Genomic DNA, 27,153 nt, shown 5'->3' with positions numbered 1-27,153 from the left:
ACCCCATAGATATTGTGATCATGTGTTCATGCTATGTAGGTTTGATATAGTGAATAGCACATGTGATGTTGCACTATTCACTATATATATGATTCCATGTGGATTTCCTTTCCTAGTTTGAGTTCATTTGTTCCAAGCAAGTGCATACATATTTTATATGAATTTGGGGTAGAAAGATCCCAGGAATCCATTGATGAAATAATTTTTGCCATTGGAACATTTTCTGGAGATGACATATTTTCTTTTTCTTCTATGTTTAGAGCTTGGTTCCATGAGTTGTGATGTGCTCTTGTATTTGTTTCTTGGTTGTGGTAGTAGAGGGTGACCCCCTCTACCACATGTTGGTTTCAATCCATGATTTGGAATCCATGTGTGCAAGTTGTGTCCATCCAAAGTAGGCATGTGACTGAAATTCCAGATTAGTGAAAATCTGAGATTTTCACTAAGTCTGAGAATTTGTTTATATTTTCTTCTCCTGTAGATGAGGTTGTGCTGGTCATTGTGTTGTGATCTAGCCTTAGCTTTCAACTAGAAAGTTGGACCTGATATGTTTTTATAGCTCCCTGTAAAATTTCATGTCATTTAGAGCCCTGTAGGTATTGTTTTGGCTGCTGTAAAAATGCTTCAGAGCATAGACAGAAAGTGAGAATCTGGAATTTTCACTAAGTCCCTGAAAACTGATGGTTTTGAGCAAGTTTGCAGCCTTGTAACTTTCTGTGTTTAATTCCTTTTTGTGTGATTCTTGCTTGTGCTTGTAGTATTCTTGGCTAGATACAGCCACATATATTATTTGTCATAGTTTGGTGGATGTAGGTGCTTTGCATGTAGCTCACAAAGTGCTATGATGCAGTTTATGGCAGATTGTGTAGTTTTGTCATTTTGATGTTTGTGAGTGCATAGTTGATGTTGTGGTGTTCTTCTTTGCTCCACCCCATCCATGATGGTTTGTTTTATGTCTTGGCAACCTGGGAATACCAGATTTGTGCCATTTGATTGTGTGGTGATGATTTTGACACGTAGGGCTTCATATCTTGTTTCGTTGATTCCCGTTGATCCGTAGCTCCGATTGTAATGTTCTTTATATGGTTTTGCATCGTTTTCTCGAGACGCATCTGATCATGTCATTCTCATGCATGTCAAAATAGATTAGCATGAAGTTCTGTCCAGGAACATGTTTAAACTCCTTAAGTTTGTGCTAGTGATAGAAATAGTGATGCATGCTCATATTCATCTCATGCATCATGTGATTGTTGCATCTTGAGGTGTTGTTGTTCATTGGATGTTATTATTATGTTGGGTAGCACCGGGATCGGAGAACGAATACGTGGAGTCAGGAGAGTACGTGCAGGACGATCAAGAATCATTCCAAGCTGAGGATATCACAGGCAAGATGATATGATCTTGATTCCATCTCTAGACTTGTTATGCTAGATTACTTTTCCTTTGTCATATGCTCGCTGCCTACCACTGCAATATTTTCCTCTTGATATGCCATGAACCCAGACACTCATCCCTTCCTAGCAAACTTGAATGGCTAAGTAGGCTTTGTTCAGCTACTAATGTTAGCGTTGCTAGATGCAGGTGTTTGACTCATGTGATAACATGAGCTTGATATCATTATCTTAAATTCTGTTATTTAATTAATGCACCTATATACTGGGTAAATAACGGAAGGCCTAGCCTTTTGCCGGGTGCTTTGTTCCGTTATTGCCGCCCTAGTTACCGGCTACCGGTGTTTGATTCCATATTGATCGCTCCTAACACGTTCGGGGTTGTTATGGGGACCCCCTCGATAAATCGCGTAGTGTTAAGGCTTGTCCGGTAGGACCCAACATTGGTGTTAATTTGCTAATCACTTAATAATAATCTGCATAGGGGATGGCCTACCCGAGGAATTTAATCAACAACCCGGGCCAATGCTCCTCATGAGTGTTGGTCCAAACTAGAGTCGTGTGCGGGGCCAACCCGGGGCAACTCGGGAGATGTCTATCAGGCCACTGTACGCTGTGCTCATCCGGCGTGTCCTGAGACTGAGATACGCGGCTCTTATCAGGGTCGTCGACACGTCGGGAGGTCCTGCTAGCTTTGCCTTACCTTAGCGATATATCTTGCATATATGAATCCCGGTGAAGCTTTGGTTCTCCCCAGAGTTGAGGTTTTCCTCTAAGGAATCCGACGAGATCACGAGATTCGTGATAGAGGATTACTTTGCGGCCTGTTTACGTTTGTGATGGGCTAGTTGGAGCTCCCGTGCAGGGTTTAATCTTTCGGAAAGCCGTGCCCGCGGTTATGTGGCAACTTGGAATATTTTGTTAACATCCGGTATTAGATAACTTAAACATAAACTAATAAAATTGCCAACCGTGTGCGTAACCGTGACTGTCCCCTGAAAGATCTCTCTTCGATCGGGAACACGGTGGGGTTATGAATGACGTAGGTAGGTGTTCAGGATCACTTAGTGATTAGGTACTCTCGACCGCTAGTATAGTCCACCTTCATAAATGTTCTACGTAAGTTAGCCACCATTTCAAGCTTAGGTTGCTGCAACCTTAAACACTCAACCTATCCAACCTAATAACTTGACTAGTTCTGGCACCAAGGTCATAGATTGCTCAGTCCCCGTGGCTCACAGATTTCTTCACAAAATCAACAGGTTCAGGTACCCCGGAGACAGGTGATCCCGACGGCACGCAACTGGCGTGGCGGTACAACGAGGAGTCCAACCGCCTGTACGTGAACTATTTAGAAGATTGAGGCGTGGTCGCGATCGTGGGCCAACAAGCAGGCTAGCATAGCCTTTCCTCTTGTTTTGTAGTCCGTAGCAGAACTACTTTGATTGTATGCGTGATGTACTCTGATATATTTATGAGAAGGCAATTGAACCCCTGATTGTCTATCTTTTATTATTATGTATGTGATGTGTTACCTGTTTGCGAGACGCTTAGATGCACTCCTTTCCAATTCGGGACCTCGATCCCCAGATCGGAAAGGACCGCATCTTGGTCGTTACAATTCAGTTTGTTGATATCGGACTCAACGGGGCCTTCAGCGGTTTGCTGGCGGGCTTCAAGGTAAACCATGTAGTGTTAGATTTATTTATAAGGTTTTACATGCCTTATAGGTATAATAGCCCTCGAGCCATGGGTGAGTTGAAGAACTTACCCGTGACTCAAAAGAACTTATAGTCATGAACAAAAACAGTTCGGGGACCCTTTGAACTATAACAGCTCAAGGGGGGTACTTCGACCGAATGTCCCAGTTCCGATAGCTCGGATGCTTACCAATCCATAACTTGTCTCGCAGGCCTTGTCCTCGGTTGTGGCCACCAACGCCCTTGAACTTGCCGGGCTGAACCGAAAAACTCAAGGTTTCCGATGAGGAGCTCATCCGTCTTAATAGTCGGTTTGACAAGAAGCAGGGTAAGCTTGATGCGTGGCGCTAAGACTCTTGTTGTACTAAATAGGTTAGTACCGTCTGGCTTTGGTATATGACATCTTGATTTCGATTCATGTGAGGAGCTATGGACGTGGAGTTTGAGAAACTCAGGGCCGAACTGGAGAAGGCCAAGCAAGAGGCCACCGCTCATAAGATGGTGGCCGAACAGACAGCCGTCGAGCTAAACTCGTTGAAGGTTGAGAGAGGCGGAAACAAGGCTAGGGTGGCTGAGGTTTAGCGGAAGCTTCAAGATGCGAGCGCTAAGAGCGAGGCCTTGGAACAAAAATCTAAAGAATAAGCGGCTGAGCTATCCAAGTTGTCCTCCGAACTCAAATCAGAGCGGGTAGAAAGGCGTTTTTTCGAAGAAGAAGTGCGCCAAGCCAAGAAGATTGCGGATGGTAAGACATACTTACTGCAATGTGTCTTTGGTGGAAACAGGTTTGCCTTTCTTACACGGCTATGGCGTTCCCTATGCGCCTTCACGGACCTTCCACGGAGTGTAGCAGACGTGACCAAGCACTACGCGGCCCAAGATGGGGACGTTGAGCAGAGGCTTTTCTGCGCACAGTTTCAGACTCCCGAGCCCAACCCCCTTCTCGTCTACCAAGATGAAACAGCTCATGGAGTTGCACAGGATGGCGGAGCCTACCATGAAGGACCTCTACATACGGTTGTGGCCTACCGAGCCTCTTCCGAGCAGTTACTTCGGCTTAGTGCGGAAGTTGTACGACGCCGTGACTCAAATCGAGGTCCTGAAACGCTCTGTTTGCATAGAGAAAGCTTAGATGGCTTTTTGCGAGGACCATGATGCACTCGCCAGGGGCGAAGGCCCCTACACTTGGGTTGTTACATGCGGATCGGAAAGCTGTGTGACCCAAGCCGTCCTCAAGGTCATCGCCGTGCAACACAAGGCCGTCGTTGAGGACAACAAGGCCCGCGTCGTCAAGGCCACACAGGCGGTGACAACGCACACCCTCCTCATGCTAGTGTTTAGCTGACCCAAGCCGACCACTCTTTCCGTTGCCATCATGGCCTCGACGAGCACATGCTTGTCAGCCGTTCGCCCTGCACAGGACCGGTCGTCGAGCTTCTCCACAATGTTGGAAACGGGCGGTATTCATCCGACTCACGAGCATGCTGCGATAGGGGTGTTCATCTTATAGGCTGGCATGTGCGCCAGCCGCTGACGCTCTTGTTGACTTGAAACTATGAAGATGTTTATTTTGTAGGTTGGCACGTGTGTTGGCCGTTGACGCTCTTGCCGGCGTGAAATTATGTGTGCCGGCCGTTGGTGCTGTAGCTGACATGAACTATGACCGTGGCGTCTAAGAGGGTGTTTGTTTCCAGGGACATTGGTTTTGGGACTTAAAAAAGTCCCTATAAGTCCCACCTAAACCAAACACAAGGGACTTATTGGGACTTATTATGGTTATTTGGGACTTATCAAATAAGACTCTCTAGTAGGAGCTTATTGGGACTTATTGCTGGTTAGGCCCGCGGAAGTCTCCCGCATCGATCCAGTGGCCGCGTCGCTCGCTCGTCGCTCGCACCGCCCCAATCGCCGCTGGCCGCGCGCCCGGTCGCCGCCCCGCCCCGCCCGGTCCCCGGTCCGTCGCCGCCCGATCGCCGCCCTGCCCCGTCGCCACCCGGTCTCCCTCGGTCCGTCCCCCCCCCCCCCCCCCCCGTCCCGTTATCTGCGCTGGAGTTTTCTGGTCCTGCTACTCCAGCAGTACGCATGGTTCATGTTGCTGGTTCCCTAGGTAGAATAGGAAAACAGAATTCAGCACTAGTATTGTTGCCGTTTCCTGTATAATAACTGAAAAGGATGGAACTGATAACATTTTGGAACTGATGACTATTCTGCAATTCATTTGTATGAACAAGGGTTATGTGAACAAGTGTATTTTATTATGTGCAACATGGATTTATAAGTCCGTGTAAACAAACAGGTAGGAACTCGGGATTTATGAGTCCCTGTAAACAAACTGTAAATAAACAGGTAGGGACTTATGACTTATAAGTTAACACTTGAAAAAGTTTTAGGACTTATGAAACAAACAGGGCCTAAATTTCAGTTCCCATTTCTTCACAAAAAATTCAGGCGGCGGGACGAATTCGTCCGCCGGTGTCGCAGCAATGGTGCCGTCGCTGTGCTGTGCTGTGCAGCAACGAGCGGCAGGAGAGGGCAGCGTGGGCGGTGTCGTCCCGTCCCGTCCCACAAGGCTCGCATGTTACCCTCACGCCGTCAATCGTCATCGACTGGCCACAAAAGGGAAGCTGGCGGAGGCGAGCACGCGCACCGTGACTCGGCCGGAATAGAAAACCCCACTCCCGATCCCACCCGCGGATTCCCCGAGCCTCACCCCGCCTCGCCCAATTCCGCCAGCCAGCCCAACGCTCTCTGCTCTCCAGGCCCGAATGGCGGCGGAGGCCCGGGCCGAGGGCTCCGGGCCGCCCGCGCCGCCTCCGCTGCCCGTCCCCGAGAAGCGCCCGGCCCCGGTAGACGGCCGGGAGGAGGAGCGGCCCGGGGCGAAGCGGCGCCGCGCGAGCGTCGCCGCGCTCGACGACGTGCCCTGTGCCGCGGCCAAGGGCGGGGACGGCGAGGCGGACGGGAACCGGGACGGCGGCTCGTCCTTCTCCTTTCAGCACGCGCCCGGCGGTTTCGTGGCGCTGGAGAGGACGCCCAAGTTTGGGTCGTTCAACCCGCCGGTGGCCGCCGAGCAGGAGGCCCTCGGCCCGGAAGATTCACCGGCTGTGAAGGAGGAGGAGGTGGAGGAGGATACGGCCTCGGCCACCGGAGTCGAGGATGGCAAAGACGGGAGTTCACAGTCAGTGGCGGCGGTGGACGATCGGGGCCGTCGCCATCCGGCAAGACAAACTGAATCGGAATCGGAACGATGACTTTGCTTGGAGTTGGAGTGGTAACGGACGGCGACTCCCTTGATTCGATTAGTTTCTTCTCCGCAGCTCAGTTTAGATTTCAAGGGCGTCAATGTTGTTCTCTTCCTTGCTAGATCATGTGATGGTTGCAGTTGAACGGGATCTATGCCAAAGCTTTGTTTTTCTCATGGAATGGAAGATTTGAAGTCAACGTTGATTCCTCTTATATCTAGAACCAAACCTGGTGTTTTTCTCTCATGCAGAATGCACCAACTCTTCTTGCCAAGTGATCTGGAAACAATTGTGATTCCTTATGGCTGCGCATGCTGGTGAACTGGTGATAGGTACCTACTGAAATACGAGTAGTTAATTCCAGGATTTGCTTAATTTCGTTGCCGTTTCCCATTACAAATTCGATTTTTCTTATCAACAAACTTGATAGTGTAGCTGTTCTTCTCATGTCAGCATGGATTGGAACAAATTCACACCTGTGTACCACAACCACAAAACTGAGACCAAATACAGAGCCTCACTCAGTCAGTCAACGACCGGTGCTGCCTCTGACAGTGAGTCTTCCTTGCTAAACGTGGCACTCGATGACATTGGTTCCCTGTACCATTCATTCTCCTCGCGAGTGAGAAAGCGAGCCTCTGCACCAAAAACACGAAGGATTCGAAATTAGCGCAATATAGGTTCCAGATTGTTTGTTTAACACTCCTTTTGTCTAATCGGATATGAGCAATCCAGTTTTGTCATGTGTTCAGCAATTCAGGTAAGCGTTTTGACCGAGTATAGATGAGAAACATAAACTCTGTGAAATGCAACAGCCAGCATACCTGACACAAAAACGTCCTTGTAGTCTTCATCGTCATACACAAACGCAGGTGGGTCTGGGGAACCAATTCCGACAATCGTGCTTCCACTGCATGAAGCATTCACAATGTTGTCCGAATTAAATACGGTGACTGCAAATGCAGTTCCTAATTCAATGCACATATGAGTGTTGGACAATCATAGGGAGGTAATATCCGCCCTTGTAGCATGGAATCCCACACGTTAACTAAGACATTTTTGCTACTGAAACTTGAAAGAATAAGACTACACAGCTAAAATTGCATAACTGGGGCTGCCAAAAAGACTCATCTAATGGGCTCAAGACCAGGGCAAAGCATAATGTTCTGACGGAAGTCAAATATAAACTGAGACAAGAGACACAGGATAATACAATAGTATGATACTCCTCTAATAGAGTAGTTTTTTTTTTCGAAACCTCTAATGGAGTAGTGATTTAACGCTAGAATAAGACTACTTTGGAATAACCAGGTTCTTCATAGTTTGGTAAGAGAATGTGCCCTCTTACCTTCCTGACATAAAAACAGCACTGTAATCTCCCCTATTGGATGCAATAAATCGTTTCTTCAACTTCTTTAGTGACTGCAACACCTCAAAAGCTGGAGGCTCTGGAAAAAGAAAATGAGGAACATGAACCATTTTTACTGAATGTTATTCAGCAACAAACAGAATAAAATAGTTTAACATATACTAGTATAATGATAGTCTATAACAACATACTGTAATCACACACTCCATACCTAGATCATTTACACAGACATCTTGTGATATCCCATTTTGCGTAATTTCCTTGAGCAAAGCCAAAGGATCAGCTTGACTAGTCTGATCTAACCGGAGTCGCTGCAGTATACGAAGCTTGTTAGGAAAAGCATGCACTTTCAGTTAAGAAATTGAAATACCTATTACCTTGTAAACTTCAGCGGTTGAGCATGCTTCAGGTGGCTTTATTAGAACCATTGGCAGATTCTCTGGCAACAGGTTTGGAATATCTTGGACAATCTGCATATATTTAACTTCAAAGTTGTAGATTATAATCAGCCACTTCAGCAGCAAGGTAAACAGAGATCATGGATACATTTCCATGTCAGTGTCTAGTTTATAGTAATGAAAAACATCTTGGAATCTGAAGGGAACCTCTCTACAAAAGTCAATATTTACTTGAATACAGTCGAGCAACGCAACTCCTATAAACAAAAATCAGTGATGTATTATGACCCAATTTCAATAGCTTGCAATAGTGTATCAGCCAAACCAATCATCTAAGCAACTGTCAATAAGTTGAAACAGGGTTCAGGTGAAATACTTCACCCTTTCTGTTCCAGGATATCATAGATGTACTTGTAAGAAACCGAATGATGGATCTACTCCAATCATATTACTGTGGCCTGGCTTCTCTTATAGAGCTTTTTTCTAACACAAGACTTCACATATAAGAAACTGAAAAAGGTACTGAAGTTCTTTTGGAAGACCCAGATTGTACTATCAGGATTGAAACAAAGAGTTTCATGCCAGTATCACAGAAAATCATCACTCAGTTTGCAGCAACTCCAGGAAAAGTTTTGCTGGATTCCATCCTGGGGGAAGCTAAGCTTTGGATGTTGGCAGATGTGAAGGCGCTCCAGCGTCTAACACTCCATGCCCTGTCTCCCTACGCTCTACCGTAGGGTAGTGCAGGCTAGCTCCCTGTATAGTCTTTTTCTTTTTGCTGCCATTAATTGTTTTCGTTCATTAGTAGGCTGCTTTGTATCAATTTCAGTTTTTATTTTCCCTCCTACTTCGTATCATCATGATTCCTTCTTATGATATACAATGACACACATTTTGGTCTCTGTTTAAGGGGGGGAAAGACTGCACATGCCTTAATGGAGTAGGGACTGTCCACTGGGAAGGACTACAATTAGAAGCCTAGTATTACCATGATTCAAAGAAAATAATAGTAGAACGGAGAGTGCTTCACATACCTCTCCTCTACCGGTACAATATGCTGCTCCTCGTGAAAAGAAGAAGGGGATATCTGATCCAATCTCACCAGACCATTCTTGAAGATCTTTTTCTGAAGCAATGCTACCACTAAACTGGTTAGCAGCCCATAGTGCAGTTGCAGCATTACTGCTTCCTCCACCAAGACCAGCACCAGTTGGGACCTTCTTATCAAGATGTATCTACACTTCAACAAGGACAAGAGTAAAAGATAAAATCTATAGCAAACATGCCGAGTAAAATAAAATAACTTTCACTCGCTTTAATTTCAAAACGATGTACAGTTTACATACCCAAAAGTGCTTATCGGTGCCAGTTTTCTTGCGGTACAGATCAAGTGCCCTGATGATCTGTAAATTCATGAAATAAAAAAGTAAGGTAAGGTAATAAAGATGCTTCAAGTGTATTTGTTAGTCCGTGTAAGAAGCATATATCAAACATACCAAGTTACTCTCATCAACTGGGACACCTGCAACATTGGTTGATAGCCGATCTTTGCTCTTACTTGGCGACAGTGAGAATTTGATAGTATCACCCAAACTAACCACCTGGTTCATATATATGATTATCAAAAGTGATACAGAGAACAGCTCTACAAAGCAGAACGAATCATAACCATATATAAATATAAAGGAAGGACATGACACTATAACATGGGGCTAAGATCAGATTTGGCAACTTAATTTGGAGAAGGAATAGTGTACATTGCAGAGCCAGTTGTTTGTTACTAGCTCAAATTACCCGATGCACATGAATTTAGGGGGAAGCTGACATATTAGTAAATAGAAAAGATCATACAGCTGATAAGTTGGTACGTCTGACAGATTGTGCGAATAAAAGAAACATCTCTACAGATTTATTTTTAATCTTCCACCTGCTGGATTTTCCCCCAAAAAATATTAATCTTCCATACTACAACTCCATGAAAAGATTAATGGCACTAAAATTATAAAATCACCCTTTCCACGTATGTCCATGCATATATCACTAAATATCACTAAAACAAGCACAAGAAATAACTCACGTGAAACAGAGAAGCCAGGTCATGGAACCCATCTGGTCTCTTCCCGGTTATCCTCAAGAAGACATTAATCTACAAGGTAAAATGCTATGCAGGTCTAGGTCAATGGGCAAAACAATAAGAACCAAATTTATCATTTTCCTTGCTTATCACAAACATAACAACAGGTACATACTTTGCAAGGTGAGAACAGGTTGAGCCGTGTAATCCCCACATCCTTGTCAATTTGGTCGGCTAGCTGGTTAAACTTGGCTTGTGCGTCATACGTAAGCTGAACAAAAAACACAGCTATAAATTAGAATACAAAATATGCAGGAGAAACAACAGCTGCAGTAGAATTTCTTAGATTGCCAAAACTGCAAAGCAGATATCGTAGCACTATGTTACAGCAAGGAAAACAATGCATCACAACGGAGCTGGAAGCAATTCACTATGTTACAGCCAAGACAAATGGTGTTCTCGGAATGAAATATTGAAAGTCCATGACTACTGTCCATCAGTCCATGTGTTATTAATCTGCAGCAAAGCATCTTCGGATGGCCGGAATCACACGAACCACAGAGGGAATTGCGCAGGTGACCAACTAATTGGGGTGTCAGAAATCACAAACAACGCCCGTAGAGAGTGCAGAGAGCAATCAATTACCTCGATTTTCTTCCTCCCTTGCTCGGCCGACGCGGCGACTCTTATACTAGAAGACCGTCGGCTCCTGGCGCTGGAGCTGACGCCGGCGGAAGCCGCGGCCGCGGGTCTGGCCTGGAACCGGAGGTGCCGCTTGGACGGGGCCGGGCAGGAGCGGTGGGGTTGGCACAGGCTCTGCGAGAGGAGATGGGCGGAGCACGCCATGGCTGCCGCCGGGCGCGGGCGCCGGCCGGATTCGGAGCCGAGGAACGCGGAGGAGGAGCGGGCAAAGGAAGAAGATAACGCGGTAGCTAGCCGGCCACTCTGGCTCTGGCTCTGGCGGGGCGAGGGTTTGAGCAGCGGCCTCCCCGCCTCCGGTCAAAGAGGCCCTCCTCGTCCTCGACATGTGCTTGGAATTTCGGTGAACGTGATATAGATAAGTCAGGGCGGCCTAATTAAACAAGTAGTAGCAGTAGCAGGACAAAATGGCATCTCGTGCGGCACGCGGAAAACGAAAATTGCCGTTTCGGATCGGATTATGCTTGCTCACTCACTGCTTATCGTCGTGTGATAGTAATACAGGTTCGATATACTGTACTTTACTGGTACAGAATATAGTTGAATGCCCAGGAGGCAGCTTACATTTATACACAGCTCCAGGCCTCCGGCCAACATAAGGTGAACGCTACAGGCATCCACCACAGATTCATCATATATATATATATCTAGACTGCACACCACGTCTCCTGCTTGGAGCAGGAACTCAGGGAGCGTCTGTCAGGGGTCGTAGTGCCATTCGGAGTAGGTTATCTGGCCAGGGTCGTCGTTGTAAACCGCGGGCTCGCCCCCGCCTCCTCCGTACTGGTAAGAACTGGGACCGGGGCCGGGGCCGGGGCTCGACCCGAACGGCCAGAGGAACGAGAAGGAGCTCTCTCCGTCGTCGACTTCGTTCCTCGTGACAGGCCCAGGGCCAGCTCCGGCTCCGGTGACCCCACGGCTCACAGCTTCGCTGCTGTGGACCGAAGGTCGTGAGCGGGCTGCATTGCTGTCTGATCCTCGCTGCGGCGGCAGCGAGTGGCGGCAAACTGGGCAGGAGTTGTGCTGAACCAACCAGGGGATGATGCAGTTGGCATGGTACAGGTGCTTGCACGGCATCTCCCTCGCCTCCGAGCCGACTTCGAATCTCTCCGTGCAGACTGGGCAAACTGGATCATCGCTCAGATGCCTGCGGGTTATCCTCACCACCGGCATGGAGTCGATCGCGGACTGCGGAGCCGGCGCTGGTCCTTGACGGTTACCGGTCTGCAGTAGCAGCTGCTCGAACAGAGCTTCGAGGCTGGGACCGACGAGGAAGCTGCCGAAGTTTTGACGGTCCGCGCCGATTCTGCGACCTCCCCTGGCAAGCACGTTTACTCCACCCTCGTCGCTCCCTTGAGCAGGCATGTTGCTGCCGAATATCAGCCTAGGGCCAATTGAGGGCGGCCTTCCTCGTGCGGTGATTGCCCCGGCTGCATTAGGATCAAACACAGGATTGCTGCCCATTTCTGCCATCCGTCGTCGCATGAGGGCAGACACAGCGTCCATCATTCCAAATCGTCCATCTAGGCGATCGAAGCGTGGCCCAAACATACCGTAGGTGTTCAAAGCGCCTCCTATCTCACTGATCTCTTGTATGAAGCCATCATTGCAGTTGGGGCAGATTATATCTTGTCCACGAAGACGAATTGGCCGACGGCAGGCATAACACCAATGTGTGGCTCTATCTGACATCTTGTATCTGTGACAGATTAAGCTCTCAGCATTAGCAGGAAGTTTTTATGTTTCGAAGTACCAACGACGTGCAACATTTGAAAAGATACACTAGCACAAGTGAGAACGAAGGGAAAAGGTAAGCAGGATAACTGTACTTGGTTAATATTACACCAAACTCATCATTCATCAAATGGCAAGTTTGCTCATATAGATTATACATATGTCATGAAGCATAATCAATGTGTTTAACTGCAAATATCACCTCTATATTTCCTAATTTGGGTTTCTATTGTTGATGCATACAACAATTAACTCCATATTAATCCATATCAGAAAGAGAACAAGAGAATGGTGTCAGAAGGTACTGTGCTACTACAGTGATAATATCTTACTCAACTTATCACAAGATAGAATGCAGTCCATTTGGCTACGCTGTGATAGAAAGGACAACTTTACCAGCCCAATTAGGTGTGATTTGTACCGTATGCAGAGTGCACGCTGAAATGTTTTATTAATGTAATTTAACAAAAAGAAAACTGTAAGCTCAAACGCTTACTTTTCTCCACATTTCATTACGGTTAACATTTGAGGGCTATTGTACAGTTTGTTTTTCAGTAGAGTGGAAGGAGATAACAGATAAGAACAACTCACATTTCTTTAGAACTTATCCCACTGAGGTTTGGAAGACTGCAGGCAGTGTTTATTGCTGTTTTTTCTATGCTGAATTGAACTGGCTTCTTAGATTGCGTGTTTCGGGGATAAACCCCTAATCCCCAGGGTACTACATGGAAAATTCACCAGTTATGATTGGTTATGTATGCTATCCAAATTTTATATGGTTGCCTGTGAGCATGCTACTGATTGGTGTCCTCTGAATAAACAAAGTAATTGCCAGTGATTTCTTAGTGAACCATCCACTTACATGATTACTGAGAATGAAGCTCATGAGCCAATCATCCTACTCTACCAAATTTTTGGGTGAGCATGCTACTGATGGTGTCCTCTGAATGAACAAAGTAATTGCCAGAGATTTCTTAGTGAACTATCCACTTACATGATTACTGAGAATGAAGCTCATGAGCTAATTATCTTGCTATACCAAATTTTAGCTTTATTTACCCATTAAACGGCCCATGCTATTCCTGTCGAAGGAACTACTTTGGCCAAAGAGGGATCATCCAATCCAATGCTTGAACATATTCCGGGCACAGACATCCCCTGCACCGGATGCACTATCATTCTGCTAACACGGTACAGAGCACAGAATTCCTACACTTGCTAATAGGATATCCAGCCTGTGTGAGAAACCCTATTTTCCTGCGAGGCTGCTATGATAAGTGGCGCAGATGTGTATTTAGAACCTTTATGTCGGAGTGATTTTGTTAGTATACCTACTACCAGATAAAAATACTGCAGGTTGCAACAACTTGTTCCCCGAATCCAATTTTAAAAGGGGAACGATCTTTGCGTCGACGCAGCCAACCCTAGGACCACGCATTCGTCTGGTGCAAAAGGAAATACTGTAGCAGTGAGGCGACAGAACTCGTAATCTCACAGCTCGCGTCAGGAATCGATAATAATCTCACAGCAGGCCTCAATTCGCCCCTGACAGGAAGGTAAACAAGGGACGAACAATGCCATGAATCATTCAATGCGTGAATCTAGCATAGCAAACCATGCGTCCCCAATTCGGCGCGCAATCCAATCCACCCCCGCCCCAAATCTCACGCGGCTGGGCACGGAAAGGGGCCGCCGGGATCGGCGCTCCCGCAGAAACCCTAAGTGATTAGCACGAAGAGCATCGGTCGGGGCAGACGGTACCGTACCTTTGATCCCGGCGGGGAGGAGGAGGGATGGCGGAGGGGCGGGCGGTTGGGGGAGTGGCGAGGAGCCGAGGAGGAGTGTGTACGTGCGTTGATGGGTGACGGGTCGGGGAGTGATCAGGCGGTGCGGTCATATAAACGCGGCGGGTTGTGCGGCGAAGCGTGGCACGGCGGTGCCACCGATCGAGTCGAGTGAGCAGTGCGCCGCTCGCTGTACCGCGCGGGGCCCCATGGTTGGGTGGCGTGCGCGCGGGTGGGAGGAGGCGTGGCGCGGTCCACCACCACTCGATCACCACGCTATACGCGCACCCCTTTGCTTGCGGGGCACCACCAGCAAGCATGGGTCGGAACGAGTATCAAATAATTCTGAAAACGAAAAATAATCTAGGCTTAAATATCAGTCTTTGGTGTGCTTTTGAAAGTTGTCGCAAAAAAAAAACTTGTCATAAAAAGAACCAACGTGTGATTGGAATTTTCACTTCCCTATGTACTTACTTTCTTAAATTCATGACTGAATTGTATTGTGTTTTAAAAGGGGTTATGTTCGGTGGCGGAAGACGAGAAAAATTTAAGATGGGACAAAATCTTAAGCAAGAACTTAACCGGAGTCTACCACTCCACAGTCACTCGATGCCGCCCCCGCTAGGCCCTAACCACAGTGGCTGCTCTCTGCGCCTCAGAGCACCACTACAACATGCACTATGTGCGGTAGCTCCCACCCGTCATGCTTGTTCGACACCCGCAACCGCTCTCACTTGCCGTCGTCGACCGTTGTCCGGCTCGTCGTGGCCAGCCATCGCAGCGCTAACTAGGTTTACTGCGTTTGCGTGCGTGAGGTGTGAGTTGGCTGTGGGCGTCCATGCATGTGCTTAACGAAGAGTTGGTGGCCTACTGCTGGATCGGCTAGTGCTTCGTGGCCCAACTGTGTGTGCGGTCTGATTTTCCCAGCGAAGCAGCGATAGGAGCTAGCATAGCCAGCCGAGAGAGCATATATGCGTAGGTATAAATAAAAGAACAATTTGACTGAATCAAGGTGTGGTCGCTCCCACACCTTGCCCATCGGGGTCCTCCGCCACTGGTTATGTTTATGGTCTAGAGGGAGTGAATAGACCTGAAGCCAAATTTTAGTCGGTTTTAGGTTTAGAATTTTTTACTTTTAGCATAAATCAAACAAGTTGAATAAGTAATGCAACAGAGAATGATAACTTGCATGAAAGTAAATAATTGAATGGAGATGATGTGCCCCGCAAAAAAGAGTGAATATGATATGAAGATAGAAGGGCTTCAAGATGTTTTACAAAGGTTCATATAGTTGCCGCTATCGTACTCCTTGTTGATGGAGGCTTTGAACTAAATGGTTCTAAGATTACAAGGACCTTGATTGTCATGCCCACCAAGCGCAATCAACATGTTCCACCATGTCTCAGAAGTTAGACTTCAAACGTGCCACAGCTAACAGAGAATATCTCACAAGTTATACTCGGAAGTGCCAGTGCTAACCGAGAATGTCTCAAAAGTTAGACTCGAAAGTGTTAGGGCTAACATAGAATGTCTCAAAGATTAGTGATAATTTCTAATTGTTGAAAACTAGGTGTCTCTCTAGGTTAAACACACTCGGATAGGCTTGATAGTACTGAAAAAAACCTTCGGGGGGTATTGGGCTGTGAAAAACTATGGTGTCAAGAGTGAATTCTTATGGGAACTTTGGCTTGTGATTTTTCATAGAGGTTGATAATCCACAAGTATAGGGGATCGTGACAGTCTTCACGGGTAGTATTTCGTCCTAATTTATTGATTCGACACAAGGGGAGCCGAAGAATGTTTATAGGCCTTGACAATTGCTTTGTCAATTCAACCGCACTGGGATATCTCTCTGCAACAAAGGGTTAGTAGCACCACAAATAGTAGTAGCAGTAACACTGTAACAGTAATAACAACAACTTGGTAATAGTAGTGACAATGCCAACATCAATAGTAACTTAGCAAGATTCAGCATATGTAAAGCATAGGCCATGGTACAACGATAGAAAGATATGGATGGCATCAATCATGTAACAGTTACACACTAGAGCGACACATAACTAGCTCCAATTCATCAATATAATGTAGGCATGTATTTCGTATATAGTCATATGTGCTTGCGTAAAGAACTTACATGACATCTTTTGTCCTACCCTCCCATGGCAGCGGGGTCCTATTGGAAACTAAGGGATATTAAGGACTCCTTTTAATAGAGATCTGGAACAAAGCATTGACACATGATGAATACATGAACTCCTCAAACTACGACAATCACCGAAAAGAATCCCAATTATTGTCACCTTGGGGTATGCGGACCAGGACACGTAATAGGTGCATACAACTTGCAAGATAGGATCTAAACACTTTTCATATTCAGAGAGAATGCAATAAGTTTAAATCTGAAATCATGGCACTCGGGCCCTAGTGACAAGCATTAAGCATAGCAAAGTCATAGCAATATCAATCTGAGAACATAATGGATAATAGGGATCAAGCTCTATCAACTTAACTCGATTACATGATCAATCTCATCCAAAACCTATCACCGACCAGCGAGCCTAAAAGGAACTGTTGGAAATATGCCCTAGAGGCAATGATAAAATAGTTATTATTATATTTCCTGTTTCAAGATAATCTTTTATTATCCATGCTATAATTGTATTGAATGAAAACATAAATGCATGTGTGGATATATAGATAAAACAATGTCCCTAGTAAGCCTCTAGTTGACTAGCCAGTTGATTGAGGATGGTTAAGGTTTTCTGACCATATGCAAGTGTTGTCACTTGATGACTCGATAACATTATTGGGAGAATGATGTGATGGACAAGACCCAAACTATAAACGTAGCACGTGATCGTGTCATTTTGTTGCTATTGTTTTCTGCGTGTCAAGTATTCATTCCTATGACCATGAGATCATGTAACTCACTGACACCGGAGGAATACCTTGTGTGTATCAAACGTCGCAACGTTACTGGGTGACAATAAAGGTGCTCTACGGGTATCTCTGAAGGTGTCCGTTGAGTTAACATGGATCAAGACTGGGATTTGTCACTCCGTGTGACATAAAGGTATCTCGGGGCCCACTCGGTAATACAACATCACATATAAGCCTTGCAAGCAATGTGTCTAATGTGTTAGTCACGGGATCATGTATTACCTAACGAGTAAAGAGACTTGTCGGTAACGAGATTGAAATAGGTATAGGGATACCGACGATCAAATCTCGGGCAAGTAACATACCGAAGGACAAAGGGAATGGCATACAAGATTATATGAATCCTTGGCACAAAGGTTCAACCGATAAGATCTTCGTAGAATATGTAGGATCCAATATGGACATCCAGGTCCCGCTGTTGGATACTGACCGGGGAGTGTCTCAGATCATGTCTGCATAGTTCTCGAACCCGCAGGGTCTGCACACTTAAGGTTCAGTGACGTTTTGGTATAGTTGAGTTATAGGTGTTGGTGACCAAAGGTTTATTCGGAGTCCCGTATGAGATCACGGACGTCATGAGGGTTTCCGGAATGGTCCGGAAACAAAGATTGATATATAGGATTGTTTTATTTGGCCTCCGGAAAGATTTCGGGCATTACCCGCAGTGTACCGGGAATGACGAATGGGTCCGGGTTTTTACCGGGAGGGGGCCACCCGCCCGGGAGAGAACCTAATAGCCCATGGGTGGCGCACCAGCCCTTGGTGGGCTGGTGAGGCCAGCCCAAGTGAGCTATTTCTTCCAAGAGGAAAAAATGAAAGGAGAAAGAAAAAAGGAAAGAAAGAGAGAAAAAAAGAGGAGGTGGGAAGGAAGGAAGGGACTCCTCCCTCCAACCCGACTTGGAGGAGGATCCCTCCTCCCTTCGGCCGGCGCCCCAAAGGGAAAGCCCCACCCCTTGGCTCCTCCTATATATACTTGAGGTTTAGGGCTTTTTGAGACACAACTTTGCCACGTGCAACCCTAAACCTCTACTTCGTAGTTCTTCCTCTAGATCGGTTTTCTACGGAGCTCGGGCGGAGCCCTGCAGGAATAGATCATCACCATCACCGGCGCGCCGTCACGCTGCCGTAGAACTCATCTACTTCATCGTCTCTTTGCTGGATCAAGAAGGCGGAGATCGTCATCGAGCTGTACATGTGGTGAACGCGGAGGTGCCGTCCGTTCGGTGCTAGATCGGGACGGATCGTGGGACGACGGTGATTTGAATCACGAAACTGTTGCACTACATCAACCGCGTTTCTTAACGCTTCCCACTTAGCGGTCTACAAGCGTATGTGGATACGATCTCCCTCTCGTAGATGAACATCACCATGATAGGTCTTCGTGTGCGTCGGAAATTTTTTGTTTCCCATGCAACGTTCCCCAACAGTGGCATCATGAGCTAGGTTCATGCATAGATGTAATCTTGAGTAGAACACAAAAGTTTTTGTGTGTGTTGATGTTCGATTTTCTGCCCTCCTTAGTCTTTTCTCGATACGACAGTATTGTTGGATTGAAGCGGCCCGGACCAACATTACTCGTACGCTTACGAGAGACCGGTTTCATCGACTAACATGCAACTTGTTGCATAAAGATGACTGGCGGGTGCGTGTTTCTTCAACTTTAGTTGAATTGGATTTGACCGAGGCGGTCCTTGGAGAGAGGTGAAATAAAAATTTGCACATTACCGTTGTGGTTTTGCGTAAGTAAGAGGAGATCATACTAGATACCGATAGCAGCCACGTAAAACATGCAACAACAAATTAGAGGACGTCTAACTTGTTTTTGCAGGGTATACATGTGATGTGATATGGCCAAAGACATGATGTGATATATTCGATGTATGAGATGATCATGTTGTAATAGTTAAATGTCGACTTGCACGTCGATGCTACGGCAACATGTAGGAGCCATAGGGTTGTCTTTAAACTAACGTTTGTGTTTGCAGATGCGCTTACTATATTGCTAGGTTGTAGCTTTAGTAGTAATAGCATAGATAGCATGACAACCTCGATGGCGGCACGATGATGGAGATCATGGTGTGGCGCCGGTGACGATGAAGATCATGTCGGTGCTTTGGTGATGGAGATCAAGAAGCACAAGATCATGGCCATATCATGTCACTTATGAATTGCATGTGATGTTAATCCTTTTATGCACCTTATCTTGCTTAGAACGACGGTAGCATTATAAGGTGATCCCTCACTAAATTTCAAGATAAAATTGTGTTCTCCCTGACCGTGCATCGTTGCGACAGTTCGTCGTTTTGAGACACCACGCGATTATCGGGTGTGATAGACTCAACGTTCGCATACAACAGGTGCAAAATAGTTGCACACGCGGAACACTCGGGTTAAACTTCACGAGCCTAGCATGTGCAGACATGGCCTCGGAACACAAGAGACCGAAAGGTCGAGCATGAATCGTATGGTAGATATGATTAACATAGAGATGTTTACCACTGAAGCTGCACTCAACTCACATGATGATCGGACTTGAGTTAGTGAATTTGGATCATGTGAACTTCAAATAACTAGAGGGATGTCTATTTGAGTGGGAGTTTATTAGTAATTTGATTAGCTAAACTCTAATTGTCTTGAACATAGTCTAAGTCCACTTTGCAATATTTTATGTTGTAGATCAATGGCTCACGCAGTAGCAACCCTGAATTTCAATGCGTTCCTAGAGAAAGCTAAGCTGAAAGATGATGGTAGCAACTTTGTAGACTGGGCTCGTAATCTGAGGCTCATCCTACAAGCTGGGAAAAAGAATTATGTCCTTAATGCAGCACTAGGAGATGAACCACCCGCTACGTCTGATCAAGATGTTTTGAACGCTTGGCAAGCACGTAAGGAGGACTACTCGGTAGTTCAATGTGCAGTCTTGTATGGCTTAGAACCAGGACTTCAACGATGCTTTGAACGTCATGGAACATATGAGATGTTCCAGGAGTTGAAGTTTATCTTTCAGAAGAATGCCCGGATCGAGAGATATGAGACCTCCGATAAATTCTGTGGTTGCAAAATGGAGGAGAATTTGTCTGTTAGTGAACATGTGCTCAAAATGTTTGGGTACTCAAACCGTCTAGCAGAGCTGGGGATTGAACTCCCGCAAGATGCTATCACTGACATAATTCTTCAATCACTGCCACCTAGCTACAAGATCTTTGTGTTGAACTATAACATGCAAGGGATGAATAAGTCACCCAGCGAGTTATTCGCTATGCTGAAAGTCGCAGAGTCAGAACTCCGGAAAGAACATCAAGTGTTGATGGTGAATAAGACCACTGGTTTCAAGAAAAGCGGCAAATGCAAGAAGGGTAACTCCAAGAAGAGCGGCAAAGTTGTTGCTCCTCCGACGAAGAAACCCAAGGATGGACCTAAGACGGAAACTGATTGCTATTATTGCAAGGGGATGGGTCACTGGAAGCGCAACTGCCCCAAGTATTTGGCTGATAAGAAGGCGGCTAACGCCAAACCAGGTATATGTGATATACATGTTAATTATGTGTACCTAACCAACTCTCGTAGTAGTGCCTGGGTATTTGATACCTATTCTGTTGCTCATATTTGCAACTTGAAGCAGGAATTGCGGAATAAACGAAGGTTGGCGAAGGATGAAGTGACGGTGCGCGTGGGAAATGGTTCCAAGGTTGATGCAATCGCCGTCGGCACGGTCTCACTTCAGTTACCATCGGGATTAGTCATGAACTTAAATAATTGTTATTTAGTGCCTGCGTTAAGCATGAACATTATATCTTGATCTTGTTTATTGCGAGACGGTTACTCATTTAAGTCATAGAATAATGGTTGTTCTATTTTTATGAGTAATATATTCTATGGTCATGCACCCAATGTGAGGGGTTTGTTCATATTGAATCTTGATTGTGATGACACACATATACATAACATTGAGACCAAAAGATGTAGAGTTAACAATGATAGCGCCACCTTTTTGTGGCATTGCCGCTTAGGTTATATTGGTGTAAAGCGCATGAAGAAACTCCATGCTGATGGACTTTTTGGAGTCACTTGATTTCGAATCACTTGACACGTGCAAACCATGTCTCATGGGCAAGATAAATAAGACTCTGTTCTCCGGAACAATGGAGCGTGCAAGTGACTTGTTGGAAATCATACATACTGATGTGTGCGGGCCGATGAGTGTGGAGGCGCACGGCAGATATCGTTATTTTCTCACCTTCACTGATGATTTGAGTAGGTATGGATATATCTACTTGATGAAGCAGAAGTCTGAAACATTTGAAAAGTTCAAGCAATTTCAGAGTGAAGTTGAAAATCATCGTAGCAAGAAGATTAAGTTCCTACAAACTGATCGAGGGGGCGAATATTTGAGTTTCGAGTTTGGTGCTCACTTAAGACAATGTGGAATCGTTTCACAGTTGACACCGCCTGGAACACCACAGCGTAATGGTGTGTCCGAACATCGTAATCGTACTTTGTTAGATATGGTGCGATCTATGATGTCTCTTACCGATTTGCCATTATCGTTTTGGGGCTATGCATTAGAGACAACTGCATTCACTTTAAATAGGGCACCATCAACATCTGTTGAGATGACACCATATGAGTTGTGGTATGGCAAGAAGCCTAAGTTGTCGTTTCTTAAAGTTTGGGGATGCGATGCATATGTCAAAAAGCTTCAGCCTGAAAAGCTGGAACCCAAAGCAGAAAAGTGTGTCTTCATAGGTTACCCAAAAGATACAGTTGCGTACACCTTCTATCTCAGATCCGAGGGCAAAGTGTTTGTTGCTATGAACGGAGCTTTTCTTGAGAAAGAGTTTCTCTCGAAAGAATTGAGTGGAAGGAAGATAGAACTTGATGAGGTTTTGGAACCTCTGCTCCCTCTAGATGGTGGCGCAGGGCATAGGGAAATCTCTGTCGAGGCAACACCAGTTGAGGAGGAAGTTAATGATGATGATCATGAAGCTTCAGATCAAGTTACTGTCGGACCTCGTAGGTTGACAAGATCACGTACTGCTCCTGAGTGGTACGGGAATCCTGTCTTATCTATCATGTTGTTAGACAACAATGAGCCTGCGAATTATGAAGAAGCAATGGTGGACCCGGATTCCAACAAATGGTTAGAGGCCATGAAGTCCGAGATAGGATCTATGTATGAAAACAAAGTGTGGACTTTGGAAGTATTACCTGAAGGTCGTAAGGCTATTCAGAACAAATGGATCTTTAAGAAGAAGACGGGCGCGGATGGTAATGTGACCGTTTATAAAGCTCGACTTGTGGCAAAGGGTTTTTCATAGGTTCAAGGAGTTGACTACGATGAGACATTCTCACCGGCAGTGATGCTTAAGTCCGTCCGAATCATGTTAGCAATAGCTGCGTTTTTCGATTATGAAATCTGGCAGATGGATGTCAAAACGACGTTCCTTAATGGTTTTCTTAAGGTAGAGTTGTATATGATGCAACCCGAAGGTTTTGTCGATCCAAAGAATACTAACAAAGTATGCAAGCTCCAGTGATCCATTTATGGACTGGTGCAAGCATCTCGGAGTTGGAATAAGAGCTTTGATGAGGTGATCAAGGCGTTTGGGTTTATACAAGTTGTTGGACAATCTTGTATATACAAGAAAGTGAGTGGGAGCTCTGTAGCGTTTCTAATATTATATGTGGATGACATATTGCTGATTGGAAACAATGTGGAGTTTTTAGAGAGCGTAAAGGATTACTTGAACAAATGTTTTTCAATGAAAGACCTAGGAGAAGTTGCTTCATATTAGGCATTAAGATGTATAGAGATAGATCGAGGCGCCTGATAGGACTTTCACAAAGCACATAACTTGATAAAGTTTTGAAGAAGTTCAAAATGGAGCAATCCAAGAAGGGGTTCTTGCCAGTGTTACAAGGTATAAAGTTGAGTAAGACTCAGTGTCCAGTGACTGCGGAAGATAGAGAAAAGATGAGTACCGTCCACTATGCTTCAGCCATAGGGTCTATCATGTATGCAATGCTATGCACAAGACCGGATGCCAGCCTGGCCATAAGTATGGCATGCAGGTTTCAAAGTGATCCAGGAGTGGAACACTGGGTGGAGGTCAAGAATATTCTGAAGTACCTGAAAAGGACTAAGGAAATGTTTCTCGTTTATGGAGGTGATGAAGAGCTCGTCGTAAAGGGTTACGTCAATGCAAGATTTAGCACCGATCCAGATGACTCTAAGTCTCAAACCGGATACGTATTTATTCTTAATGGGGGTGCGGTAAGCTGGTGCAGTTCCAAGCAAAGCGTCGTAGCAGATCCTACATGTGAAGCGAAGTACATGGCTTCCTCGGGGGCGGCTAAGGAGGGTGTCTGGATGAAGCAGTTCATGACGGATCTTGGAGTTGTGTCGAGCGCACTAAGTCCAATAACTCTGTTCTGTGACAACACTGGTGCCATTGCTCTAGGCAAGGAACCAAGGTTTCACAAGAAGATCAGACACATCAAACGATGCTTCAACCTCATCCGCGACTAAGTCGAAGGAGAGGACGTAAATATTTGCAAAGTGCACACGGATCTGAATGTTGCAGATCCGCTGACTAAACCTCTTCCACGAGCGAAGCATGATCAACACCAGAAATGTATGGGTGTTAGATTCACTCCAATGTAAATCTCATAGCGATGTGAGACTAGATTATTGACTCTAGTGCAAGTGGGAGACTGTTGGAAATATGCCCTAGAGGCAATGATAAAATAGTTATTATTATATTTCCTGTTTCAAGATAATCGTTTATTATCCATGCTATAATTTTATTGAATGAAAACATAAATGCATGTGTGGATATATAGACAAAACAATGTCCGTAGTAAGCCTCTAGTTGACTAGCCAGTTGATCGAGGATGGTTAAGGTTTTCTGACCATATGCAAGTATTGTCACTTGATGACTGGATCACATCATTGGGAGAATGATGTGATGGACAAGACCCAAACTATAAACGTAGCATGTGATCGTGTCATTTTGTTGCTATTGTTTTCTGCGTGTCAAGTATTCATTCCTATGACCATGAGATCATGTAACTCACTGACACCGGAGGAATACCTTGTGTGTATCAAAGGTCGCAACGTTACTGGGTGACTATAAAGGTGCTCTACAGGTATCTCCGAAGGTGTTCGTTGAGTTAGCATGGATCAAGACTGGGATTTGTCACTCCGTGTGACGGAGAGGTATCTCGGGGCCCACTCGGTAATACAACATCACATATAAGCCTTGCAAGCAATGTGGCTAATGTGTTAGTCACGGGATCTTGTATTACAGAACGAGTAAAGAGACTTGCCTATAACGAGATTGAAATAGGTATAGGGATACCGACAATCAAATCTCGGGCAAGCAACATACATAAGGACAAAGGGAATGGTATACAGGATTATATGAATCCTTGGCACAGAGGTTCAACCGATAAGATCTTTGTAGAATATTTAGGATCCAATAAGGACATCCAGGTCCCGCTGTTGGATATTGACCAGGGAATGTCTCAGATCATGTCTGCATAGTTCTCGAACCCGCAGGGTCTGCACACTTAAGGTTCGGTGACGTTTCGGTATAGTTGAGTTATAGGTGTTGGTGATTGAAGGTTTGTTTGGAGTCCCGGATGAGATCACGGACGTCACGAGGGTTTTCGGAATGGTCCGGAAACGAAGATTGATATATAGGATTGTTTGATTTGGCCTCCGGAAAGGTTTCAGGCATTACCCGCAGTGTACCGGGAATGACGAATGGGTTTCGGGTTTTTACCGGGAGGGGGACATCCGCCCGGGAGAGAACCTAATAGTCCATGGGTGGCGCACCAGCCCTTGGTGGTCTGGTGAGGCCATCCCAACTGAGCTATTTCGGCCAAGAGGAAAAAAGTCAAAGGAGAAAGAAAAAAAGGAAAGAAAGATAAAAAAAAGAGGAGGTGGGAAGGAAGGAAGGGACTCCTCCCTCGAAACCGACTTGGAGGAGGACCCCTCCTCTTTTCGGCCGGTTCCCCAAGGGCAAGCCCCACCCCTTGGTTCCTCCTATATATACTTGAGGTTTAGGGCTTTTTGAGACACAACTTTGCCACGTGCAACCCTAAACCTCTACTTCGTAGTTCTTCCTCTAGATCGGTTTTCTGCGTAGCTCGGGCGGAGCCCTGCAGGAATAGATCATCACCATCACCGGAGCGCCATCACGCTGCCGGAGAACTCATCTATTTCCCCGTATCTCTTGCTTGATCAAGAAGGCAGAGATCGTCATCAAGCTGTACGTGTGTTGAATGAGGATGTGCCGTCCGTCCGGTGCTAGATCAAGACGGATCATGGGACGACGGTGATTTGAATCACGAAGCTGTTGCACTACATCAACCACGTTTCTTAACGCTTCCTGCTTAGCGATCTACAAGGGTATGTGGGTTCGATCTCCCTCTCGTAGATGAACATCACCATGATAGGTCTTCGTGTGCGTAGGAATTTTTTTTGTTTCCCATGCAACGTTCCCCAACAGGAACTACTCATTCTCGCTGGCGAGCATCATGGAATTGTTGATGGAGAAGGGTTGGTGATGATGATGGTGACGAACCCCCCCTCTCTGGAGCCAAAAATAGGCTCCAGATCAGCCTTCCAGAGGAAAAACAGGAGGTGGCAGCGGCTCCGTCTCGTAGATCGCGATGAAAACTTCTCTCTGATTTTTTTCTCCGGATATATGAATTTATAGGACTCGAAATAGGGTCATAGGAGGCTCGTGATCCCCACCACACAATAGGGCACGCCCAAGGGGTGAGTGTGTCGTGTTGCCTCGTGGGCCACAAGCAGCCCCCCTCTGGTGGGTCTTTGCTCCATAATTCATGGTAAATCCCAGAAAAAAATCAGGAAAAGCTATGTCCAATTTCGAGAATTTTTATTTCTACACAAAAATGACACCAAGACAGTTCTACTGAAAACAACTTTGGTCCGGATTAGTTTCATTCAAATCATGCAAATTAGATTACAAAACAAGAGCAAAAGTGTTTGGAAAAGTAGATACGTTGGAGACGTATCTGAAAGGATCGGTATGGTTGACTAGAGGGGGGTGAATAGGAAACAAACAAGTTTTAAGCTTTTCTTTAAACAAATTAGGTTTAGCAACAAATAGGTTGTCTAGATATGCAACTAAGTGAGCAACCTATATGATGCTAACAACAACAATAATAAGCAATAAGTAAATACAAGTAAAGGTAAGAAATAACCACAAGTATAACCGATGAAGACGGGTATGTGTTTCCGAAGTTCCTTCCCTTTGAGGGGAAGTACGTCTCTATTGGAGCGGTGTGGAGGCACAATGCTCCTCAACATGCCACTAAGGCCACCGTATTCTCCCCATCCCTCACACGATGCAAGGTGGCGTGATTCCACTAAGTGGTGCCCTTGAAGGCGGCGACCGAACCTTTACAAACAAGGTTGGGGCAATCTCCACAACTTAATTGGAGGCTCCCAACGAGACCACGAAGCTTCGCCACAATGGAATATGGCTTAGAGGTGACCTCAACCGTCTAGGGTGCTCAAACACCCAGGAGTAACAAGATCCGCAAGGGATTAGTGGGGGGAATCAAATTTGTCTTGGTGGAAGTGTAGATCATGGCCCTCTCAACCAAACCCTAGAATATCAACAAGTTTTGTCGGCTAGGGAGAGAGATCTGGCTAAAATGGAGCTTGGAGCAACAATGGAGCTTAGGGGGGCAAAGGTGGTGTTCTCAGGGAAGAAGAACCCATTATATAGTGGGGGAGGGAATGTGCCCATTACCTACCCCCTATGCACGAGACAGAGCGGTACTACCGCT

General features: G+C 45.8%; 3 protein-coding genes across 4 annotated transcripts; 1 reads left to right on the top strand and 2 right to left on the bottom strand.

The window, feature by feature from the left end:
* The first annotated feature begins 5,355 nt into the window (after positions 1–5,355).
* Positions 5,356–6,541, top strand: LOC123444627. Its single transcript, XM_045121415.1, has 2 exons — positions 5,356–6,356; positions 6,450–6,541. Exon 1 carries the CDS (start codon positions 5,854–5,856, stop codon positions 6,334–6,336), a length of 483 nt encoding a protein of 160 aa, XP_044977350.1. The 5' UTR covers positions 5,356–5,853; the 3' UTR covers positions 6,337–6,356; positions 6,450–6,541.
* A 140-nt stretch (positions 6,542–6,681) lies between these two features.
* On the bottom strand, positions 6,682–11,208 carry LOC123444625 (4-diphosphocytidyl-2-C-methyl-D-erythritol kinase, chloroplastic). Its single transcript, XM_045121411.1, has 11 exons — positions 10,814–11,208; positions 10,344–10,439; positions 10,172–10,240; positions 9,591–9,695; positions 9,441–9,497; positions 9,129–9,329; positions 8,074–8,166; positions 7,908–8,007; positions 7,676–7,775; positions 7,152–7,237; positions 6,682–6,965 (listed from the first exon to the last, which is right to left on the bottom strand). Exons 1-11 carry the CDS (start codon positions 11,012–11,014, stop codon positions 6,853–6,855), a joined length of 1,221 nt encoding a protein of 406 aa, XP_044977346.1. The 5' UTR covers positions 11,015–11,208; the 3' UTR covers positions 6,682–6,852.
* A 90-nt stretch (positions 11,209–11,298) lies between these two features.
* LOC123444626 (probable E3 ubiquitin-protein ligase RHC1A) lies at positions 11,299–14,469 on the bottom strand. 2 transcript variants are annotated; one of them, XM_045121413.1, is made up of 2 exons: positions 14,368–14,469; positions 11,299–12,566 (listed from the first exon to the last, which is right to left on the bottom strand). In XM_045121413.1, exon 2 carries the CDS (start codon positions 12,557–12,559, stop codon positions 11,567–11,569), a length of 993 nt encoding a protein of 330 aa, XP_044977348.1. In that variant the 5' UTR covers positions 12,560–12,566; positions 14,368–14,469; the 3' UTR covers positions 11,299–11,566. The 2 variants fall into 2 exon arrangements, with proteins under 2 accessions (XP_044977348.1, XP_044977349.1); XM_045121414.1 differs by lacking the exon at positions 14,368–14,469 and adding an exon at positions 13,193–14,313.
* Between the last annotated feature and the right edge of the window lie 12,684 nt (positions 14,470–27,153).

Source organism: Hordeum vulgare, chromosome 3H (assembly GCF_904849725.1).
Source record: "Hordeum vulgare subsp. vulgare chromosome 3H, MorexV3_pseudomolecules_assembly, whole genome shotgun sequence".
NCBI classification, from domain to species: domain Eukaryota; kingdom Viridiplantae; phylum Streptophyta; class Magnoliopsida; order Poales; family Poaceae; genus Hordeum; species Hordeum vulgare.
This window is presented reverse-complemented; position numbering and strand designations above follow the sequence as displayed.

Coding starts and splice junctions, on each gene's coding strand:
- LOC123444625 (XM_045121411.1), bottom strand. CDS start 11,014: ATGGCGTGCTCCGCCCATCTCCTCTCGCAGAGCCTGTGCCAACCCCAC. Junction 10,440..10,813: donor AAGGGAGGAAGAAAATCGAG/GTAATTGATTGC, acceptor TTTTTTGTTCAG/CTTACGTATGACGCACAAGC. Junction 9,330..9,440: donor GCACCGATAAGCACTTTTGG/GTATGTAAACTG, acceptor GTTGAAGTGTAG/ATACATCTTGATAAGAAGGT.
- LOC123444626 (XM_045121413.1), bottom strand. CDS start 12,559: ATGTCAGATAGAGCCACACATTGGTGTTATGCCTGCCGTCGGCCAATT.
- LOC123444627 (XM_045121415.1), top strand. CDS start 5,854: ATGGCGGCGGAGGCCCGGGCCGAGGGCTCCGGGCCGCCCGCGCCGCCT.